The sequence below is a fragment of the Bipolaris oryzae genome, assembly GCF_000523455.1.
Source record: "Bipolaris oryzae ATCC 44560 unplaced genomic scaffold scaffold_125, whole genome shotgun sequence".
In the NCBI taxonomy this organism is placed as follows: domain Eukaryota; kingdom Fungi; phylum Ascomycota; class Dothideomycetes; order Pleosporales; family Pleosporaceae; genus Bipolaris; species Bipolaris oryzae.
Window position 1 is genome coordinate 45,173 of NW_006911401.1, and position 20,279 is coordinate 65,451.

The 20,279-nt window shown below is 50.7% G+C and overlaps 11 protein-coding genes across 11 annotated transcripts; 5 read left to right on the plus strand and 6 right to left on the minus strand.

The window, feature by feature from the left end:
* Positions 1 to 579: 579 nt before the first annotated feature.
* COCMIDRAFT_102027 (uncharacterized protein) lies at positions 580 to 2,285 on the minus strand (the record flags this gene model as incomplete). The annotated part of the gene is made up of 3 exons (XM_007692323.1): positions 580 to 760; positions 817 to 1,904; positions 1,968 to 2,285. 3 exons carry the CDS (start codon positions 2,283 to 2,285, stop codon positions 580 to 582), a joined length of 1,587 nt encoding a protein of 528 aa, XP_007690513.1.
* An 893-nt stretch (positions 2,286 to 3,178) lies between these two features.
* On the plus strand, positions 3,179 to 4,294 carry COCMIDRAFT_39029 (uncharacterized protein; the record flags this gene model as incomplete). Its single annotated transcript, XM_007692314.1, has 3 exons — positions 3,179 to 3,389; positions 3,445 to 3,743; positions 3,863 to 4,294. 3 exons carry the CDS (start codon positions 3,179 to 3,181, stop codon positions 4,292 to 4,294), a joined length of 942 nt encoding a protein of 313 aa, XP_007690504.1.
* Positions 4,295 to 4,391: 97 nt separating this feature from the next.
* Positions 4,392 to 5,529, minus strand: COCMIDRAFT_39030 (uncharacterized protein; the record flags this gene model as incomplete). Its single annotated transcript, XM_007692315.1, has 3 exons — positions 4,392 to 4,500; positions 4,581 to 5,240; positions 5,291 to 5,529. 3 exons carry the CDS (start codon positions 5,527 to 5,529, stop codon positions 4,392 to 4,394), a joined length of 1,008 nt encoding a protein of 335 aa, XP_007690505.1.
* A 379-nt stretch (positions 5,530 to 5,908) lies between these two features.
* On the plus strand, positions 5,909 to 6,385 carry COCMIDRAFT_7529 (uncharacterized protein; the record flags this gene model as incomplete). Its single annotated transcript, XM_007692299.1, has 1 exon — positions 5,909 to 6,385. One exon carries the CDS (start codon positions 5,909 to 5,911, stop codon positions 6,383 to 6,385), a length of 477 nt encoding a protein of 158 aa, XP_007690489.1.
* Positions 6,386 to 6,462: 77 nt separating this feature from the next.
* Positions 6,463 to 7,662, minus strand: COCMIDRAFT_28491 (uncharacterized protein; the record flags this gene model as incomplete). The annotated part of the gene is made up of 3 exons (XM_007692304.1): positions 6,463 to 7,215; positions 7,266 to 7,520; positions 7,573 to 7,662. 3 exons carry the CDS (start codon positions 7,660 to 7,662, stop codon positions 6,463 to 6,465), a joined length of 1,098 nt encoding a protein of 365 aa, XP_007690494.1.
* Positions 7,663 to 8,087: 425 nt separating this feature from the next.
* On the minus strand, positions 8,088 to 10,267 carry COCMIDRAFT_102061 (uncharacterized protein; the record flags this gene model as incomplete). The annotated part of the gene is made up of 2 exons (XM_007692324.1): positions 8,088 to 10,132; positions 10,189 to 10,267. The coding sequence occupies 2 exons, from the start codon at positions 10,265 to 10,267 to the stop codon at positions 8,088 to 8,090; spliced, it is 2,124 nt and encodes a 707-aa protein (XP_007690514.1).
* A 334-nt stretch (positions 10,268 to 10,601) lies between these two features.
* On the plus strand, positions 10,602 to 10,873 carry COCMIDRAFT_102105 (uncharacterized protein; the record flags this gene model as incomplete). Its single annotated transcript, XM_007692325.1, has 2 exons — positions 10,602 to 10,624; positions 10,702 to 10,873. 2 exons carry the CDS (start codon positions 10,602 to 10,604, stop codon positions 10,871 to 10,873), a joined length of 195 nt encoding a protein of 64 aa, XP_007690515.1.
* Positions 10,874 to 11,856: 983 nt separating this feature from the next.
* On the plus strand, positions 11,857 to 13,353 carry COCMIDRAFT_72321 (uncharacterized protein; the record flags this gene model as incomplete). Its single annotated transcript, XM_007692326.1, has 3 exons — positions 11,857 to 12,134; positions 12,182 to 12,306; positions 12,356 to 13,353. Coding segments are annotated over 3 exons (1,401 nt in total), but the record flags the coding sequence as incomplete, so codon positions are not given.
* Positions 13,354 to 14,228: 875 nt separating this feature from the next.
* COCMIDRAFT_102075 (uncharacterized protein) lies at positions 14,229 to 15,714 on the minus strand (the record flags this gene model as incomplete). Its single annotated transcript, XM_007692327.1, has 3 exons — positions 14,229 to 15,269; positions 15,324 to 15,386; positions 15,448 to 15,714. The coding sequence occupies 3 exons, from the start codon at positions 15,712 to 15,714 to the stop codon at positions 14,229 to 14,231; spliced, it is 1,371 nt and encodes a 456-aa protein (XP_007690517.1).
* Positions 15,715 to 16,986: 1,272 nt separating this feature from the next.
* COCMIDRAFT_102119 (uncharacterized protein) lies at positions 16,987 to 17,484 on the plus strand (the record flags this gene model as incomplete). Its single annotated transcript, XM_007692328.1, has 1 exon — positions 16,987 to 17,484. One exon carries the CDS (start codon positions 16,987 to 16,989, stop codon positions 17,482 to 17,484), a length of 498 nt encoding a protein of 165 aa, XP_007690518.1.
* Positions 17,485 to 18,629: 1,145 nt separating this feature from the next.
* On the minus strand, positions 18,630 to 20,105 carry COCMIDRAFT_102081 (uncharacterized protein; the record flags this gene model as incomplete). The annotated part of the gene is made up of 4 exons (XM_007692329.1): positions 18,630 to 18,705; positions 18,949 to 19,380; positions 19,484 to 19,761; positions 20,073 to 20,105. 4 exons carry the CDS (start codon positions 20,103 to 20,105, stop codon positions 18,630 to 18,632), a joined length of 819 nt encoding a protein of 272 aa, XP_007690519.1.
* Positions 20,106 to 20,279: the final 174 nt, after the last annotated feature.

Genomic DNA, 20,279 nt, shown 5'->3' on the forward strand with positions numbered 1-20,279 from the left:
CGACACCACAAAATCCCCCGATGGTATCCGCCGCTTATCTCGGGGTTTAAAGATACTGCGCTAGCCTTTTGCAACCGGGGTATGCCGTTGCGTTCTTGCTGCGGCATGTGCGTCTGCGTGCTGTGTCTACAGGGTCCTGCAGGGTAAGGATGAAGGAAGCATGGTGGGTGACGTAGACGGGCGAGCTAACAAGGGTGGAAAAGGATTTTTACCCGCGAGAGTTACTAGGTTGCGGTGTGGCGGTGGCTCGTTGCTCGGACGCATTCTGGGGAATGGACTTGGGGCTTGTGCGGGGGCGGTCTGAAGATGGGGAGACTTGGCATGCAGGTGAATTGTTTGGAGAGGGTTTAGAAGGAGTGCCGGTGGTGTGGGTATGTGTGCGTGGATAAGGTGTAGCCGGGGTTGTGATGTGCGATCAAAGAGAAGAACTCGGAGGGTTTTTTTTGGTTTCATGTAGTCATGGGTTCACTCAAGTGCTTGGTGTAATTGATTCATGATATCTTCATTAGACTACTTCGTTTCATACAACGTGCTACAGTGCGCCGGCTGTCTTAAATCCCTGTATATCTAAATGACTTTTTAAGCCATTGTGATACGCTCATCTGCCATTGCCTTTTCGTCTCTATGTGCCATAGTTTCGTTCTCGTGTTCGGCCAATAAATCGACCATGATGCCGTGCGCCTTGTGCGTAGGCTTGATCTCGAAAAGTTCGTCCATGCGCTCGAGGGGAATACCCTTTGTCTCTGGAATCAGGAAATAGCTGGGATTCGTTAGATCAAACTTTTGGTGGAAATCGAGGTGGAGGAAAACACTTACACAAAAGGAATAGAGAGCAACATGAGGGAAGCAAAGAACATGTAGACACCGTATCCCATGGTGGAAAACATCTGAGGAGTGAACCTCGAGATGATAAAGTTCCAAAACCAGTTGTTTGCCGCAGCAAATGCCTGACCTAGAGATCGGGTTTGCTGGCTGTACATCTCAGAATTGATGACCCAGGGGGTACCGTTCCAAGAAGGCGTGTAGAAAGTAGTCCATAGGTAGAAGAAGAAGATAGCGCTAATTCCTCCCGGTGAAAGGTCGCCGGACGGGTTACTTCCGGGTTGAGCAATCTTGATGTAGGCAGCAATGTACCACATGCATAGAGAGCCGCCAAGTGCGCCAATCATTAGAAGTTTGGTACGACCAAGGTAGTCAATGAGCCAGATGAGCCAGACGAACGTCATGACGGTCTTGACGACTCCGAAAATACCAGTGGTGAGGAAACCCTGAGTAACACCTAGACTCTTGAATACGGTCGGAGAGTAATAGTTGATTGCGTTGATGCCGGATCCATTTTGCCAGAGGAAAAGCATGCCACCGAGGAAGACACGCCACATGACCTTGCGTTGTTTGAGTGCCAGGAACGGTTTCCAGAAGCCTGGGCCAACAGTGACCCTCTCGTGCTCTAGTTGATGGTCAATAGCCTCGAGCTCTTCGACAATGTACGTATGGTCCTCTGGGAGTTGGCGAAGCCAGCAAAGATCCTTGATCGCTTTTTCGCGCTTTCCCTTTGCCAAGTACCATCGTGGTGATTCTGGCATCCAGAGGGCACCGAGGAGCAAGCATCCTGCGGGAATGAGCTGAACAGCAAATGGAATGAGCCATTGTCGGTGTGAAGGTGCCATTGTCTCTTGAAGGCCGTAGTTGATCCAGAAACCAACCAGTCCGCCGATTTGCCAACCGAGCTCATAAATACCGACTAGTCGTCCACGCACAGCTGGCGGTGATAGTTCAGAGATGTAAATGGGTACCATGTTGCTGCAACCGCCAACACCAAGTCCGGCGAGAACGCGGCCGCCGATAATCAGGCCGAGTCCTCTTTCGCGGTTGGCACCAAGCATCATACCAGCACCTAGCATGAACTAAACAGCACGTCTGGTTAGATTGCTTCTCAAAGGATAATGTCGCCTGAGGGTTCAACTTACAATCAGAACCCAAAGGATTAGAGACCTCTTCCTGCCGACGTAATAACTCGACACATATGCGCCAAAAGCACCAAAAAAGGCACCCGCTTGGTACACGGAGACGATGTTGGCTTTGGTAGTGTTGAGATGTGATGTAGTCATCTCCTTGAAGCGGAACTCCTCGACAAACGAAGGAAGTGCCAGTGTGGTACCGATGAAAGCTGAATCATATCCGATCATGCAAGCCGCCCATGATGCGACACTTGCTGCTGTATAGACTCGCCAGTTGTAAACGGCCCTTGGCGTCGGCCTGTCCTCGACGAGTGCGAGAATACCCATGATGAAGGTGCTGTCTGACTTGGCTTCCGAGACTCAGACAGTGTTGGTGAAAGGGGGGATGAAGTTGCGAGCCAGGCCAGGGGAAGCAGCTGCCGGCAAGGCGATGAAAAAAGAGATGGCTTTGATAAAGTAGAGATCGTCCTGCACCTATACTATATACCCCTGGCTAGGAAAAACGTGCTCTTTTGCGGAGTAAAATGTGGAGAAGGCGTCGGACTCCGCATGGAGTATGGGCTGTAAGAATGTCAAACTGAATTTGACGCCACTTGATTGGTGGTGGTGCCGGTTCGCCGGGAGTGTGATGGTAAGATTCTGCCCCGGATGAATCTTCGAATTCTCTTCCAGCAGATCCAAGATTTGAGCGATTGCGGGGAAGTGCATTTGCAGGCCTACGCGTCGGATCGCGTCCCAAGACTGCAATTTGCACGCCTTTCGTTCCGAATGCGGAAATGCTGGTATTATCCAGGCGGTTGGTAGTGATGCAGAGCCCGGAAACGCATTTATACGCGAGGTTTAGCGGCCGTTGTCGCTCTGTTCATTGGACATTACGCGCAGACGCCAGCAGAACTTCGGTCCGTAGTTTGGACCTTGACAACATGCACGCGCCTTTCTCCACATACACCGTGTCTTTTTCCGGGGCTCAAGCGCTCCAGTTTTGGCTTGTCGGACTAGGCATCGGACATGTTGGTACGAGCTGGGAAGGCTTTGGTGGAGAAGGTGTACGTAGTATCTATCTTGAGAGCAGCACCTTGAGCAGACTAGATAATCTACCTACACCCCACTTTAATAATACTACGACAATTCAACTCCAACTTTGAGAAATCGATACCCTGCGATTACCGTAAACCGGCACGAAACCTCAACTCCGCAATCACATAACCCACTCGTCAGCAATGTCAACAGAATCAACAGAAACCAGAATACCAGACGTATCCCAGACAGAGCGCCATGGCTACCTCTTCGGCTACCCAATTGCACACTCAATGTCGCCTCTGCTACACCAAACTGTATACGATGGACTAGGTTTGAACTGGTCGCAATACCCTCTAGAATCAAAAGACATGTCACTCTTCCTCCAACTAATCAAACACCCACAATTCTACGGTAAGAAAGCCTACATCCCAACCCAACAACATCAAATTCTAAACTTCTCCAACAGGCGCCTCCGTAACCATGCCCCACAAAGTCGCCATCCTCCCTCATCTTGACGGCCTAACAGAAGAAGGCCGTGACGTCGGCGCCGTAAACACCCTCTTTATCCAAGAAGATCCCTCCACAGGAAAACGGCTCTACATGGGCACAAACACCGACGTCATCGGCATCCGCGACGCCTTCGCCTACAACGTCGACGCCTCAAAGTACGAAAACAGACCTGCTCTCGTCATTGGCGGCGGCGGCGCAGCCCGAAGTGCCGTTTACGCTCTGAGAAAATGGATGAAAGCCAGTGCTATTTATCTTGTAAGTTTCGCTATTCCCTTACCCTTCCCATAATCGGAAAAACATAACTAGCTAGAAAAAGAACAACTGTGCTACAAACAGACATCTTGGGACGAATTCACTGACGCAAATCCAAATAGGTAAACAGAGACGCCTCCGAAGTCTCAGCAGTAATCTCTGAATGCAGCACCCGCGGCTACGGCTCCTCCCTCGTCCACGTCTCGTCCCTCTCCCAAGCGCAATCGCTCCCTGGCGTCGGCGCAATCGTATCCTGTGTCCCCAACTTCTCGCCCGTCTCACCCCAAGAACACGAAGCACGCGATATACTCAACTGCTTCTTGCAAAAAGAGCATAAGGGAGCGCTGCTGGAGATGTGCTACCACCCTACCACATGGACGGAAATCGCGGAGATAGGGAAGAACGAGGGGTGGCAGATTGTGCTGGGGACCGAGGCGCTGATTTATCAGGGGTTGGAGCAGGATCGGTATTGGACGGCGAGGGAGGTGAGGGAGTTGCCGGTCGACAAGGTGCAGGAGGCTATTGCGAGGAAGTTGAGTGAGGCGAGGTTGTAAAATGTATATACTTATATGACTTGAATGAGACCAAAAAAATGAAGATTGATATATGTAATTCTATACAGTTGTTGTTGATTTCTTAAAAAGCTGAACTCTACGCTCCTGGACGCGAGTAGTCTAGATGCCGTACTCTCCTCCATACCTCGCGTACCGTTCTTTCTTGACTCTGTCGTCCTGTCTCTGTCGCAGAGGGTCCTGCAGGTCTTTAAAAAAAACCCCCAAAGTCAGCACTTTCTCCACATCACACATATAAGCGTTGGAAAAAAAGAAAAAGAAAACTCACCGAATAGCCAAATACAACCGACTCCCCAACCCCGCCTCCTCAATCGGCGCATTCGCCCAATCCTCAGGCGGATTCGCCGTAGTAACCAACCCCCCAGCCTCCTGCAGAATCGCAATCCCAGCCGCAACATCCCACTCCCAACAGCCCCCCTCCCACCAGATATCCGCCCCACCCATAGCCACATAGGCCAAATCCAGCGTCGCACTCCCCAGACTCCTGACTCCATGCACCATCCCCCCCTTTCCCCCTCTGCCCCCAATCTCCGCCGCCATATTAAGAAAACTTTCAATTTTCCGATGCATATTCCCGTCGGGGATATCGCGTCTATCCTTGCCCCACTCGCACGCAAAGACGCAGCCTGCGGGCGCATTGGCGGGCATGGGCGGTATGCTGGGCTTCTGAATCAGCGGGAGGCGCTGGGTTTCGTTTAGGAAGGCGCCGCGACCTGCGCAGGACGTGAAGAGTTGGTTGGTGAAGGGGGCGCAGATGACGCCGATGAGGGGCTTGTGATTGTGGATGAAGCCGATGCTGGTGCAGAAGGTTGGGAAGAGGTGGATGTAGTTTACGGTGCCGTCGAGCGGGTCGACGCACCATGTTGGGGAGGCGTCGATTAGGTAGTTCCGCGAGGAGTTTTTGGAGTAGGTTTCTTCGCCGATGAATCTGGGGGGTTGTTAGGTGGACTGGGGGGGAGAGGTGGGGGGCGAATGTACTTGTGGGAGGGATATTTTTCTTGGATTTTCGTTTTGATGAAGGCTTCGACGTTTTCGTCGGTTTCAGTTACTAGATCTACTGCGTTCTCTTTTTGTACGTGTTGTTTCTCTTCTGTTGTTGCGCTCTCGCTGTTCATTCTTGCTTGGGCGGCGTCCATAAGCATCTTCCCCGCCTTCTTCCCCAGATCCACCGCGAACGCATAGATCTCATCTAGCTCTTCTCTCGAGAGCTCAGCCATGGCCATTGTGCGATTGTGTATGTGAAAGAGCTACTCTTAGAAGACGAAAAGGTATCGTGCTGCGATGATCCGCATACGTTGGAACCCATTGCGCCGCTAATTTCCTACCGTCTGAAGCCGTACCGGCTAATAACGGTGGAAAGGCCCACAGATACCTATGCATTGGGGCGTCATGTGTCCTGGTTTGGGAGTTGGGGAAAGAAGGCCGATCGGAGGCCTATGGGTAAGTCCTTTTCCGATTCCAACATCGATCCAAACCTCGGAATGAGCGTTGTGGAGACCGACACTAAGATGCTCGACGCACGCGTCTTCGACAACCTTTTCACTTGACAGTACTCAAAGCGCTTGAGTGCAACACCCAGAAAACACATCTGCAAACATGTCAAAGACAAAATCCATCCTCCTAATCAACGGTCCAAATCTCAATCTTCTCGGCACGCGCGAACCTGCAATCTATGGATCTACCACCCTCTCAGACGTAATCTCCTCCGCCACAGAACAATGTGCCAAGCTCTCTATACAATTTTCACATTCTCAATCAAACCATGAAGGTGTGTTGATAGACCGTATACATGAAGCGCGTGGCAATGTCGACTTTATCGTGATCAACCCTGGAGCTTTCACACACACGAGCGTGGCGCTGCGGGATGCTTTGGGCGGTGTGGACATACCGTTTGTGGAGATTCATATCAGTAACGTTCACAAAAGAGAAGCTTTCCGACATCACAGCTACCTGAGTGATAAAGCTGAGGCGGTGATCTGTGGGCTAGGTGTATATGGATATGAGGCGGCTATTGAGTATGCTGCCAGGTTCCTCGAGAAAAAGGAGAAAGACGAAGAGAAAGCAAGACTGTAGAGATTTGGTTGAATAGTTTTTGTGTACGGTCAATGAAATAGGTCCTCTACCAATCGGAGACGGCCCTTCACATTATGTCAGACGTTTGTAATCCTGAACCCCTCGCTGATATCTTGTCTTGCTTCCAAGTATGTCTGAAGTGCTGCAATGGCCGGCAATAGAAGCATAGTCACACTCAACGTCTGCCCAAAGCCCCATGTGTTTTCTTCATTATCGTGTAAACCACAAAACCTTGCCGAATCCTCAGGAGCAGCAAATTTCTGGGTCAAAACTAAGATTGCGGAAAGGATGGCCAACAATATCTGGACTACAAACGCGATGGCTGGGTTGAGGAAGATGTAGTACATGAGCTGTATGCCGAATCGAGCTGGAAAGAGTGTTCGGAACACGAAGTTCTTCGTGTATAGCTCCCTATCCGTAACGCGACGTACGAGAGCTTGGAAAGAGCTTTCTGAGGAAGATAGTGGTGACTCAACTTCAAGTCCTTCTGGGTTGTACAGGATACATACTAGTGCTGTTGAGAAGCCAATGATTATGAGAAAAAAAGGTACCAGTAACGATAAACGCTGAACCCGGGTTTTGACTAGCTTGACGCCGTGGCTAGTCACAACCATTGTTGGTGAGAGGGCAATAGCAGCCATCATGGAGGCCATAAGAAAAATTGCGAAGCAGATGATGAGTATGAGTCGGATCTTTGCAATGAATCTGTATCTTTGAAAATACTTTCGTAGTGTTATGAGGGCAGCGAGGTGAGAGGATGACGATAGAGCGCATATGTATAGGATTAAGACAAAATGGGCGCCTTGGACTTTGAAGGCCTTCCCAGATACCTAGAGCATTTTCATTAATGTAGAAGTTCTAGAGGGGAGTAAGAACATACCTTTATCCATCCGCTGAGTAATACAGCGTATCCTGTGATGAGCTGCTGATCACCCAGGCCTATGATGAGCGGGTCCGGGAAAGGACGCCATGCATAATGCTTCTTCCATTCGCGTTCTAAGGAATTTTCGCGAAGAAATCTTAGTGGTGCGCGGAGAGTAAAATGGCCTTTGGTATCGAAAGCTTGGTCGAGAAGCATAGCAAGAATAGAGGCAAGCGTAGTCATGAAGCTCGCAATGACAAAAGAGATGACAACCTGTAATATATTCGGTAAGCTGGAGCATAGAAAGCAGAGAATATCGACTTACACTAATGCCAGCGATATCAGGTTCAGCTCCATTGCCACAATCTCCTCCGAAAGACTCAGTGGTATCAAAAGTGACCCAAGGTGGTGCCATGATATGTGACTGCGAGATCAAATGCTGGGAATGTACTCGTGGAACTGAAAAAAGTAACTGGTTGTGATCCGGAACTCGAATATAGCTCTGGAAAGTGCATCATGTGTGCTTTCGAGAGGGACTTGGAGAAATTAAGATGAGAGAGGCGAGGGGGTCATAGGAAAAGATACAGGTAGCGGATCTCTGGGCAGGGGGGAGATGGTGTCGAGTGAGGTTATTCGAGTGACTGGCAAGGGACCTGAGAAAGTGGGTTGGCCATGGGGCGTGTTATGTGGCAAGAGCAGCGGAGGCAGAAGGCACCACATACATAGGAAGTCATCTATCCCTATACCAATACACACTCAAAATCCAGTCATAAAATATGTATTGTTCAGGAACATCCAAACGGACTTTTCGGGTATCAAATGCAACTCTAGTCTACACCTTTACTTCTGCTTGCTCTTTGCTTTGACACGGGCAGCTAGCTTCTTGATGTCCTCCTCTCCACCCGCCGCATCTTGCTTTGACTTTTTACTACCCCGTTCCGCTTCTGGCTCGTCTTCGTCCTTTCCTTGCTTTCGTTTCTTCCGGCCCTCTTCTAACAACGCCTTCATACCTGCAGTCTCCTTGAATCGAGGATTCGTGGGGTCAATAGCAAACTCATGACTCTCGTACAACTTCGCGAAACGTGGATCGGTAGTATTGATTTTGAAGTTGTCTTCCACCAATGGAGCATTCTTCTTGGCCTTCTTTCCCTTCTTCTTAGCCTTCTCTGACTTGACAATCTCGTTCATGTCAAAGTGGCGCATCTTGGAATCGTCCTCATCAGCCATGAGCAGCTCCAGGTTCGCACGTTCTGCTGCAGCTGTCTGGTCTTGAAGCTCCTGCTCTGCCTTCTTAGCTTTCTTAGCTTTCTTAGCCTCCTGCTTTGAAGCTTTAGCGGCTTCTTCGGGATCAGAGGCAAAGAATGGATCATTGAATGGATCATCGTCATTCGCATCCGCTGACTTGGTGGCTTCCTGCTCAGCAGGAGCGTCGGGATCTCTGCCAGCTTTCCTAGCAGCCCACCTCTCTTTGCGCTTCGCTTTTCTCTCCCTCTCCTTCCGTATGTACTTCTCCATCGTCGTCTCTTGTACAGGAATATCATTCTCAAACACACCACCACTACCGCTCTCCTTAGACAAGCCTCCAGTGAAAGTGATTTGCATCTCGCTGTCCGGCTTTGGAAAATCGCGGTCATTCTTTGCGGAAGTCTTCTTCTTCGATTTGGAGGTCTTCCCAGGTGCCTCAAGGCCTAATGCTGCTCTGAGACTTGCTGCCTTGTCTGCCTTTGCAGCCTCCTCTTCATCTTCAGATGACGAGGAGTCCGTGCCCAAATACGCTTGCAGTTCATTCTCGTCGATTTCCTTGCGTGAGAAGGCGCGTTTCTGTACTTCTTTCCTCGTGGCGTCGTCAGCATCCCAGGTCAGCTTGACCTTTGAGTGAGTAAGCGCGTCCGTTGAAAACTCGTTCGGCTTGTAGCCATCGGGCAGCTTGAAGCATTCATCGTGGGGATCTTGATCGAAAGTGGTGCCGTCGGGAACGAATCGTAGGTCGAAGAAGTTTGCGCTTGTCAGGTACTCCCTGCCGTCGAGATTATCGTAGATGGACTTTGCAACGTTGGCAGAAGAGCATGTGATGATGGCGTAGTAGTATCGTAGTCGGTCGAGTTGGTAGGCTCGCAGCTTAGTCGAATCAAACTCTTCGCCAGTTTCTTCTTCTTGCAAGACAGCTTTTGACTGACCCTCGCCATCAGAGCCCGAGGCATCAGAATCATTGTCAGAAATGCCGATATTGTCTTTATCCTTGTTTGCAGTCGAGGCGAAAATCTCTCGGGGCGGGCCTTCAATTTCTTCTCGCTGCAGACGCTCCATACCAAACTCGCTGGGGTATATGACGACATTGAGAATCCTTCCGTCAGCCGGAACGAAAGAATTTGCGACAGCCATAATATCGATAGCGCGAATGTTGTCCCAGTCCATATTGACCGCAGCCAGACGTGCAGAGATGTCACCAGTCGGAACCTCGTTGCCTTCACCAGCAAGATCAGCCTGCTCGTAGATATCCGCTTCTTCCTCTTCGTCGCTAGAGCTTTCGTCTGACGACGATTCAAGCCCACCGTCTCGAATTGGGTCAAAGCCTTGCTGCTCAACCCGCTTCATTTCCTTGAGAACAGCCTGATCCCGCTTCTTACCAGCAGAGTGTTCGGGCTCGTCGTCTCGGTCGTCGTCGTCGTCGTCACCATCGCTGTCTATCTCGTACAACCTCTCCACGACCTTCTTGCCCGCATCTTCTGATATCTTGCGACCATACTTGTCGACCTTGGCCTTGTTGTAAAAGTCCGGGTCGCTCTTTATGCGCGCAAATCGGGGGTCAAGCTTAGTCTTGGTGTGCTTCTTGGAGGGCAGTCGAAACTTGGGGTCGGTCTGGAAATTTGCAAATCGCGAGTCGCCTGTGAATTGTAAGTGGGCTATCCAGTATTGTGCGAGACGGCGCCGCATCGCTTACTGTCAGGCACACTGGCCTTTTCAGACCTTTCGGTCTTTTCAGCCTTCTTTGGCAATGTCTGTCGCTTAGGGAGAGGCATTGCGCAGTTCTTGTGTGTGATTGCAGTCGGTAAATGTAAATGCGACGCGCATCTGGAAGCTGCCGAACTTTTTCTGCCAGGCGGTAGCGCGTCGGCTTCAATGGATGCTGATTGGATACCACCTCGGGGGTCCAAGCGTAGCCGGGGTCCAGATGCTGATCTGGGGAAGCTGCGTCACCATCATACAGGTTAGACTAAGAGGGGAAATGCATCACACGACGGAACCGCTTGGAACCGACCGCTCCTCAACCATTTTCCTCGTTGAAGCCAGCCTTCATCCTTTGCTCTCATCCACTACACCAACACTAGCTGAATACTCACTCGAAACATCACAATGACTTACTCCAGGCTTCTCACGTAAGTCACTCGATTGGGCTATCCAGCTCAGCTCCCTTTCCCACCGACTTCATAGCTGACACCGCCACTCTTTCTAGACCCCGCAGCATGGCGGTGCTGTCTATCATCTCCCTGGGAGGCGGCTACTTCACCCTCAGGTCACGTACTCTTGCAGAAAAACAGACGGTTCGCAGCAGTCGTGACTTTGCGGTCTCCGTTGACCGATCCGGTAGGTCCCGTCACACGCTGATAGACACCCTCCAGTGCTGACTGCGGGACAAAGGTGGTGGTATTTGAGCACAGAATACACTTTGTTACATCTCAATAGCAGAAGCCCTGCTGTCTGGCGTTTCTTTTTCGGTGGCGTACCCAATCTCGGCTCATTTCGTTCCCTTATCAAAGTTGCGTCTGCAGCATCGCATATTATCCCGACGCATGCAGGCGACTCGAATAGCGATATCGTGTAGCGAGAAATTCGATATTGTTAACAAAACACTGCACTGAGGCTATCGCTTGCTGAAACATCTAGTTTGATGTCACGTGAGTGCCTAGTCGGACGAAAGGTCTCGTAAACCTCTACTGCGCACAGGGCGAAACACCTTTTTATAGCAGCGAGAACACATGCCTTCCGTGTTACCCGTTATAGGCTGGGTTCCGTCTGCGTCTCAGACTCCCTATACGAGCAGTGCGGATCCGTTGGGTAGCCACAATTGGCCGACCCACCCGTTGCTAAATATAAACCACTCAGCCTCGATGACGAGAATCCACGAAAATCACAGCAGCAAGCAATCACTAGCCTTGTGACTTGTTACTGGTAATGCGAAACAACTTGCATGTTCCTCATGAGACCGGATCCCATTAAGCCGCCCGAGTGGCTTTCAGCTGTGCAGCTCAGCCTTCCACGGCTACGCTGCTACCGTTCAACTGACATGCCCTGGCGTATGGCAAGGGTGCGTCATCAGCATTGTGGATATAACCTTTTTCAAGGACGGATAGGAGGGCCCCGCTCGGCCATACCCTTCGCGCATGCTTACGAGAGCTCATCCACCTGCGCGCCAGGGTAACGGGATTGTCATGGTATAAGCACCGCTCTGCCACGCAAACAACACATCATCCCACCTTGCTATCATACTAGTGCTTGGTGGACCCGTATGCTTAACCGTCACTTCTTGCCACTTCCTCGCCTTGTCCGCTCAGCTAGCTCTGATCCATGGTTATCTAATCGCTAGCGCCGAGCACCCAATTCTACTACTATGCGTATCATGACCAGCATCGCCGGGCACTCTACCATAGAAAAGTCTTCCCAGAACAAGCCCCAGCAAGGAGGAAACAAAATGCCACCTCACACGAACGTTGTAGCAGCGGCGAGCCATGTCCGTCAAGTCTTTGAGAACAAGAAGCTTGCCTACAGTATCATGGGGGCATTCGAGATGTTTTGCCTAGGGAGTGGGCGCCCAGTATCCGACCTATACTTTGCATATGAGCACAAAGACTCCAATCGTATCAAGAAAAAGCTCGAGGCAGATCGACGGTATGTTCGAGTGAATTGTCTTGCAACAAATCCACTGACGATGATAGTATTGTATTGACCGATGGCATGAACCCGTTGACTCCATCGAAGATATTGGTGCAAACAGGGCCTGCATACCACGATACAGGATGTACAAGCTCTGCAGTAGTCGAAGTATACCTGCTACCATCAGGTAGGTTCAATTGTTAGCCAAATGCAGCTTCAAACTAACCATTTTTGAGGTTTATACGGTACACCTCCCAGCGGCACTCTCAAAGACAATATAGTCCTGTTGGGCAACAATACTGCAGGCATGCTTAGGACTTTCAAAGGCCTAAACATGTTGTACTTGGTCAAATCACTCATTGAGTTTTGCAAACTGCGCGACTTGAGCTGGAGCCCTATGGAGAACCTGCTGCTTTTGTGCGAACGTTACGGAGGCCAGGTTCAATCCGTTCGAAGTCAGTTGCACCAGAAAGCGGCATACCAAAACTTTCTCAACACACCTTTCTTAGCGGGCTTATCTTGTGATCAACAGCGCAGATGCTATCAAATACTGACCGGACAAGCACCACCGGCTACCACTGCAACGAATTTCTCACTACCTCAAAGTGGCTCTTCACGATCGCGTTCTACAGTGGATATACCAAACACCCAGGCTATCTCTGATAACTCGTCGCCAAACATTTCCCAAGGCCTTCGGCAGATGGAAAAGGAGAGACCTTTGCTGAGACACACCCTGAATATTGGGTCTTCTTCTGGAAATCCCTCTCTGAACTCCACGAGATCGCAAGAAGCTACACCGCCAGTTGGAGATTCAAGATCAAGATATCGGCCTATCAGTACTATCAACACTAGGCGCGTGGCCAGCGGCTCGCAACTGAGTCTCAAAATACCTAATGAATCAGCCGGGGCCTCATATACATACCGAAAAACTTCAGCGCCAATGCAAAGTATTCCGCCTCTCCCAGCTCAGCCATCCAAATCAAATACTCAGATCTCCTCGATGCCCAATTCTCTTCCAAGCATCCAAACCAGACGTTCTCTAACAAGATCCGGCGCCCAATACGCAGGATCACGAGAATCATATGTCCCCAACCGAACACAAACTTCTAACTTTATTTCCTTGCCTCAAAAACATCCTAAACGCTACACAGCAGCCTTTGAAATGTCCGCAACCCCAATCCAACTCAAAGACCCCCAAGCACCCACCTCACCCCACGAAGAACACACAGAACAAAAACAAAAAAGACTCCAAGTAGTCGGTCCAAACGGCCTCTATCAACCTTCCTCTCCACCCCCAACTTCCGCCTTACCATCTCCCCCAACATCCTCACATAAAACCGATTCCCCGTTGAATAAAGTCTACGAACTCGACTCTCTCCCACCCCGCACCTCCTCCCCAAACGAAAACGAAAACGACGACAACGAAGAAGAAGACGAAGACATCATCACCTCTCTAACCGCAGACATCGAATCCGCCATGACGCCCCGCGCCACACTCCCACAATCCCTCTGCATAAACATTCAAACCGCATCCCCTCCTTCAATCAAGCGAAACACTTTACCAGCAAGCTTAGTCCCAGGTTATGTTAGTACGCAAAGACCGTACACACCACCGGAAGACGAGGAAGAAGCGGAGCAGGCAGGACAGGGAATGTTGTGGGACGGCGACGTAACGGGCCTAGCGTCGCCGCCGCTTACGCCCGCGCCACTGGCGGTATACAAGGCGTACCGGCCGCCGCCGTTGGCGGTGGGGACGCGGAGTATGAATACGTGTACGACGGAGGATGGTGAGAAGGGGAGAGGAGAAGAAGAAGGAGAAGCGCGGTGTGCGAATCAAGACTGTAACAGGGAAAAGAATGCACGAGCGTCGGTGGAGGAATTGTTGGATTCGAGTATATTGGCCATGGAGTATCAGGCTGAGTTACCGGAGTTTGATCACGGATACGGGACGGTGTGAAAGAAAAAGCAATTTTGCTCACACAGAGGTGGAAAGGAAATAAACGTATAATGCGATTAATTCATAGCACGAAAGGGTATATACACCTATATTCTCCCATGTACAGTATAACAAACCGAATCGAATGTAGCTTTTTGCCGCTACAATTATCTTCACAATGGCACCTCTTCCATCATTTGCATAGCGCCTTCGCGGCTGACAGTGATGATGACATCTCCGAGTGTGCGGGTGGAGAAGCCGGCCTCGGAGTATCTAAAGTAGTAGTCCCATTTGCGCTTGAAGATCTCGGCGCCCTCGTCGTCCATACCCTCGCTGCTCTTTTCTTTGATGAGCTGCGGCTTGATGGTGGACTCCCAAGAGTCCAGGAACTTTTCGCGCCAGAGTCGCAGCGCCTTGGCGTAGTGAGGACCAATGTTTTCGATGCTGTCGACGATAAGAGAGCCCTCTGATCCCGTGTTGATGGATGCTACGAGCTCTGAGACCGCGGGAAGATGGCCACCAGGGAAAATGTAGCGGCGGATGAAGTCGTCTGATTTGGCATAGGCTTCGTATCTGGCGTCGGGCATGGTAATGCATTGGAAGCAGGCGATGCCTCCTTCCTTCTTGAGTAACTTGTCTATGCACTTGAAGTACGTGACAAGGTATTCTTTGCCGACAGCCTCCAGCATCTCAATTGACACGACCTTGTCAAAGGGGCCTGTTTCTGGGACTTGCAGACTGCGGTAGTCGCACAGAAGTACCGAGATCTTGTCAGACATTCCTGCTGCTCTTATGCGCTCTTCTGCCAGCTCTTTTTGCTCAATGGAAAGAGTGAGAGAAGTTACCCTGCAGCCTGTCCGCTCGACAGCCCGCATGGCAAAGCTTCCCCATCCTGTACCAATCTCCAAAACGTGATCTGTGCCCTTGATGTGTGTGTTATCGATGAAGCGGTCGAGCTTTCGCATTTGCGCCTCGTAGAGGGTTTCGTTCGCCGAGAGTGGGTTCGATTTCGGAAGCCATATCGGGCACGAATAGGTCATGTCTTGCGAGAGGAATGCAGCGAACATCTCGTTCGAAATATCGTAGTGTGCGGAGATGTTAAGGCGAGCATTTCTGAGGTTGTTGCTGCCTCTCAATAGACCAGCAAGGCCACTGGAGATTGCAGAGGTGAAAGTGGAACCGTTGGAGAGGTAGTTGCGGTTTAGGATGAAGAGCTGTACACGTAAGTTCCTCTGCAAATCGATGAATCCTCAGCTTCAAAAGCTCACCTCGAAGAACTTGGTCAGATCCGGTGTTGAGACCTCACCCAGCATGTAGCTCTCTGCGAAGCCCTGTTTCCTTTTTGTAAGCATTCGGTCGATTGACCCCTCCAAAGTCCGTTGAGATGCGTACCATGTCTGCAAAAAGCGCAATTCGCACCCAAAACTTCTCGTCGCGTACATCCAGGAAAGCAATTGGCAGGCCCTCCTTGTCCGAACCAAACGCTACCGAGGATTTGCTGGAGCCGCCTTCGAATACCACCAGCTTACCATGCTTCAGATTCTGGAATTGTGAAAGGGTTCCATTTTTGCACAGGCTGACCAATGGTCCCCAACCTTGCGATGTGACCGGACTTAGGATTGAAGACACCGCTCCTGTCACCGAACTGTATATCGCCATCTTTCCAGATTATTTTGCCGCGCAAAAAGGTTCCAATGGCACCTGCAGGTTCAAATACTTAACGGTGCGTCTAATGTGAAGAATACGACGATTGGTTCCTTTAAGCGCCTGATCAATATACAGGCCCCGCTGTGGTGCGTTGGTGATGAGCGTGCGGGGTCACGTTGTCGCTCAAATGATAGCCAATCGAGTTGCGACTAGTATATGAAAAGGCCGAAAAGCAACGCTACAATGGTATCGTAAAGACGCAGAGAAGGAGACGGTACGAGGAACATGAACAACAGAAGCTGCTCAAGTCTAACGCAGGGCATACAAATCTATTTCAGAGCTCCAGGTAGCTTGCCGTCCCCAGGCCGGACTGGCCGAAAGCCGAACCGGAACATTTGTTTACGCCGTTTCGAAGCTATGCACCTGGTGGAGACTATGGGAAATGTGATGCAGCCGGTGAACCTTGCCACTTTGAGTGATCAATGACGCCGTCTATCCGCCTAAATATCGTGCGTAAGTGGTGCATGTCCGAGCCAGCTACACGTGGAACAGGGTACAAGGCTCATGGCAGATTTGCAAAGTCGCATGGAATTCTGTTCCTGGATTGCCATGGATATTGCCATAGTCGTGAGGTACTGAAACGAAAAGGTTATCGTGTAACGCAGAGCCGCAGTTTAGAGCTCGATAAGCATATGTTCCGAGGCTGGATGAGGGGTAAGTTATGTAAGAGCATACATCTTAGCGTCTCGGGCTATTGGGGGCCTTGCGATCAGAAACTGGGAGAGAATCGACGCCGGCAGATTGTGCGGACTCGCAAACACTCCATGGTCGCAGGTTGCAATTACTAGGTAGGGCCGAAGGTCTACCCTGGAAAGTTGGTAATCGACAGAAACGGGAGCCTCGCGTCCCGCTTGTTGTAGGATCCGTATTGTTGTTCCGGGACTGAGTCAAGGGCGAGGAGGTGCGCATATCACCAACATGTTGAACCTGGCGGCGGGCCAAACGTAGTGAAGAGGAAATAAAAGAAGGAGAAGAAGAGATAAACAAGGAAACCAGTTTATTTTGTGCATCTGTAGCTTGGTTTACTAGATTACAGCATCGTCATCATGAGCTGTACAGCATGCACTTTTGGTCCGTGCGCCCGCGGACACGCTTACACACGGCGACGGCGCGTCAACGCGTCTTCCGCGGCTACGCTTCACATGTTGCCAACTTCACCACAACCATACAGTCGATCAGTGAAATAAACATCCATAAACAGATAACACTATAACATTGTCGAAAATGCTCGCCATACAACCCTCTAAGCCCCAGAAGTGCACTCCAAACCTTCTCCCCGCACGCATAAACCACAATGGTCCTATTCCTTCGACACCACAATACTGGAAGCCATCCACAGACGATAAAGGCACCCAGCACGCCCACTTTCGGGGTCGCCACCTCCATGGTACTGTAGTCCCTCTCCCAGAAAACTACACCGGCACCATCCTCGCAGTTACCGAAAAGCAATTGCCGCAGTCGAGACAACCGGCGCAGTCAGATGGTGACGAGACGATGGAGGACAAAGAAGAAGAGAGCATACCTGTAGAAGTCAAGATTGCAGAACAAGTGGGGGAATTTGACGAGGTCGTAGTTTGGGGACATGGAGGGGAGGTGGACTCTGGACAGGACATGTTTGTCAAGGGATTAAAAGAATGGGTGGGATTTGCAGAGAGCATGCATCTTGACGCGGATGGCGAGACAGTCACAGAAGCGGAAACCGGGAAAGAAAAAAAGGGTTGAGGGATCGCCAGTATGCTGTGTTGGATTGTGAGCGCCACGAGTGTTTGGTGCACAGAGTTATACGAACCGAGTCGTATTAAGAAACATGCACGATGTGTTGGAGAAACACGTGAGATGTGGTATACGAGCATCGGCATTGACTCGCCGTCAAAACGATCAAAACAACGTCAAGTCTCATGCGCTGCTGCTTGGCCACTTGGGTCTTGTTTCATGCGGTCTTTTAGCACGTAGATGACTACATGCAAAATCGACAAGCATGACGAAGGAGCCAATGCGGCACTGCCTGAGATAACCTCAAAGTATAATCAGACAGAAAAGGATATACCAATTGCCTCTAAAAGACGAAAATACAATACCAACAAATATCAAAAAATCAACCCGACCAACATCGAACCCCAACCCCAACCCCATTAAAATCCCTCCCTCCTATTTCCCTCCACCCTAACCATCCCCCTTCAGCCCACCCTCCACCACTCCCTTACGCAAATATTCCCCTTCATCCATCCATCCAAACCCACCACCAACCACCTACCCAATCCGCGGACCTAATTCCGCACCCACCCCCATCCATCCCACGCCCACCCGCTCCTCCTTCGCCACCGACTTATCAATCAAACAGTGTGGGGGTCTCCACTCACGCCCACACCCACCTTGCGCCTGCCGTCCTACCGCCCTGCCAGCGACGAAACCCGAACACTCGGGTTCCGAGGGTCCGAACGCGAGCTGCAGTAGGGGTTGGGCTAGTTGCATGTGTTAGTGGGAGGTTTAGGGTGATTTTGGGGGAAAGTGAGGCTTCTGGGAGTGCGTGGGCGTGGGTTGGGTAGGTGAGTGGGTGTGGAAGGAGGGAAGGAGGGGCAGGGGCGGGTGGGAATAGACAGGGTAAAGAGTATTGTATTGGGATTGAAGATCCTGTGGGAGTTGGGTGTGGAGATTAGGTGGGATGAGGAGGAGGGGGGGGGGTTGAGGGATAGGAGATTTTCATGGGTTTCCATTTCTGTGAGGTATTGAGATGGTTGTGTGGATAGGTTGTTAGATATTCGATAGTTTGAACTGTCTTGTGTTTTCCGATTGCATATTCTACTGTCTTCTCGATAAAAAAATATTGAATATTGGCCAAGATAGAGTTTTCTCAATCGCTAAAAACTTCACAATTTCGACTCGCTCTCGCCATTCATACCCGTATCCGAGAAATCGACAAAACTTTCTTCGCCGTCGAAATGCCTAAATGACGCCAGAAACAGTCAGCAAAGACACAACCCATAGTGATTTGGTAAGACGTTTATCCAAACGGTTATCGCAGGAAATACGTCATATAAACTTCAACCCAGTGAATGTCCAATCCCCGAACACCACCAACAACTTTGCGTGCGGAGAAACAGCCAGAATCACATGAGCAATGATCACACGACGTAAATCCCAAGGAATTCCAAGAGATAAGAAGAAGAAAGAACAAGTCACACTTACCAACCTCGTTCGGCACCACCAGACAAGAAAGATGTCTCAGAGTTGAGTTCACACTCCCAGTTCCCAGCGATGCCCTTTTCGGGGTCTGCCGACCTCCGAACGAATCTGGACAGGCCAGCCGTATAGCACTTGAAGTCGTCTTCGTCGGGATTCCCCGGCATCTGACCTGTCAGCACCCTACCAGCAGCAATCATAGTAGCCGCATGAGTGCAAAGCAGCACACTTTTTGGCTGTTCCGGATCACTATCAAGAGTCGTAACAATATGCTCTAGCGCCTTTCTCACACGTTGGTGAAGCTCCACAATCGACTCACCCCTGGGCCCGGCCATGTGCACGGAAACATAGTCAGCATCCAAGTTGCCAAAGTGCGGAGTTAGGAGCCCGAGACTGGGAGGCTCTGGGTGTTCAAAATGGGCGCGTCCAAAGAACTCCCTGTGCACAGACATAACGTATTAGTTACCGTAACCTCTTTTTGGTGCTCACACACTTGTCGTCTTTTTTTTCGCCAGAAGATCTACTGTCGGCCCGTACTTACCCTATCCCACGGTCGACCCTAATTTTACCCCTGGTCTCTTTCCCCTCATTGAAGTACGCGTCGCTGAATGGCTTCAGTGTCTGCAAACAGCGATAAAACGGGCTAGAGTAGATCCTGTCCACCGGAGGCTCTACTTGGGCGAGATAATTCGCCAGCTCCTTACTCTGCTGCACGCCTTTGGCCGTCAGTGGCGGGTCGGTCGGTATACCGGTTGGTGTGCGTGCCATTGACGCGGTGTAGACGCCTGTTTGAGGGTCCACCGACCAATTTGCCCGAAACTAGACATGACAAACACACTGTCAGAATACGTCTTCGATGATGACGGTCAGCAGATCGGAGTGCGGAGAGATCGTGACCCCAGGGTTTGACGGGGGCGGCTCATTTAGCGGAAGGGCTACTCCGTATGACACATGACAAAGTTGAAAGGGACGCGCGATGAGAAAGGGTAGTAACGCAGGGAGGAATGGAACGGGTGAAAAAGGCCTAGGGAAATCAAAACTCATCTAACATGGCCCGTGGCGCATTTGACGCAACGATGAACCCAGGACGGCTTCTTACACAGTAGAGCGATAGCAAACTTTATACTTACCGCATGCCGGACGATATAGACGACCTCTATCATAGTCTCGGGTTCTTTCTTTCCCGCGCGGTTCCCTGACAGCGGCGATGATCTTAGTATTGAGCAGTGTTTGCTGTCAAGCGCACGAACGAACTGCCTTGTGATGGAAATTCGCTACCAATCTGCCCAAATGCCTCGGCTAATCACACTTCCGAGATGCCAGCCCTGCGCGCGCAA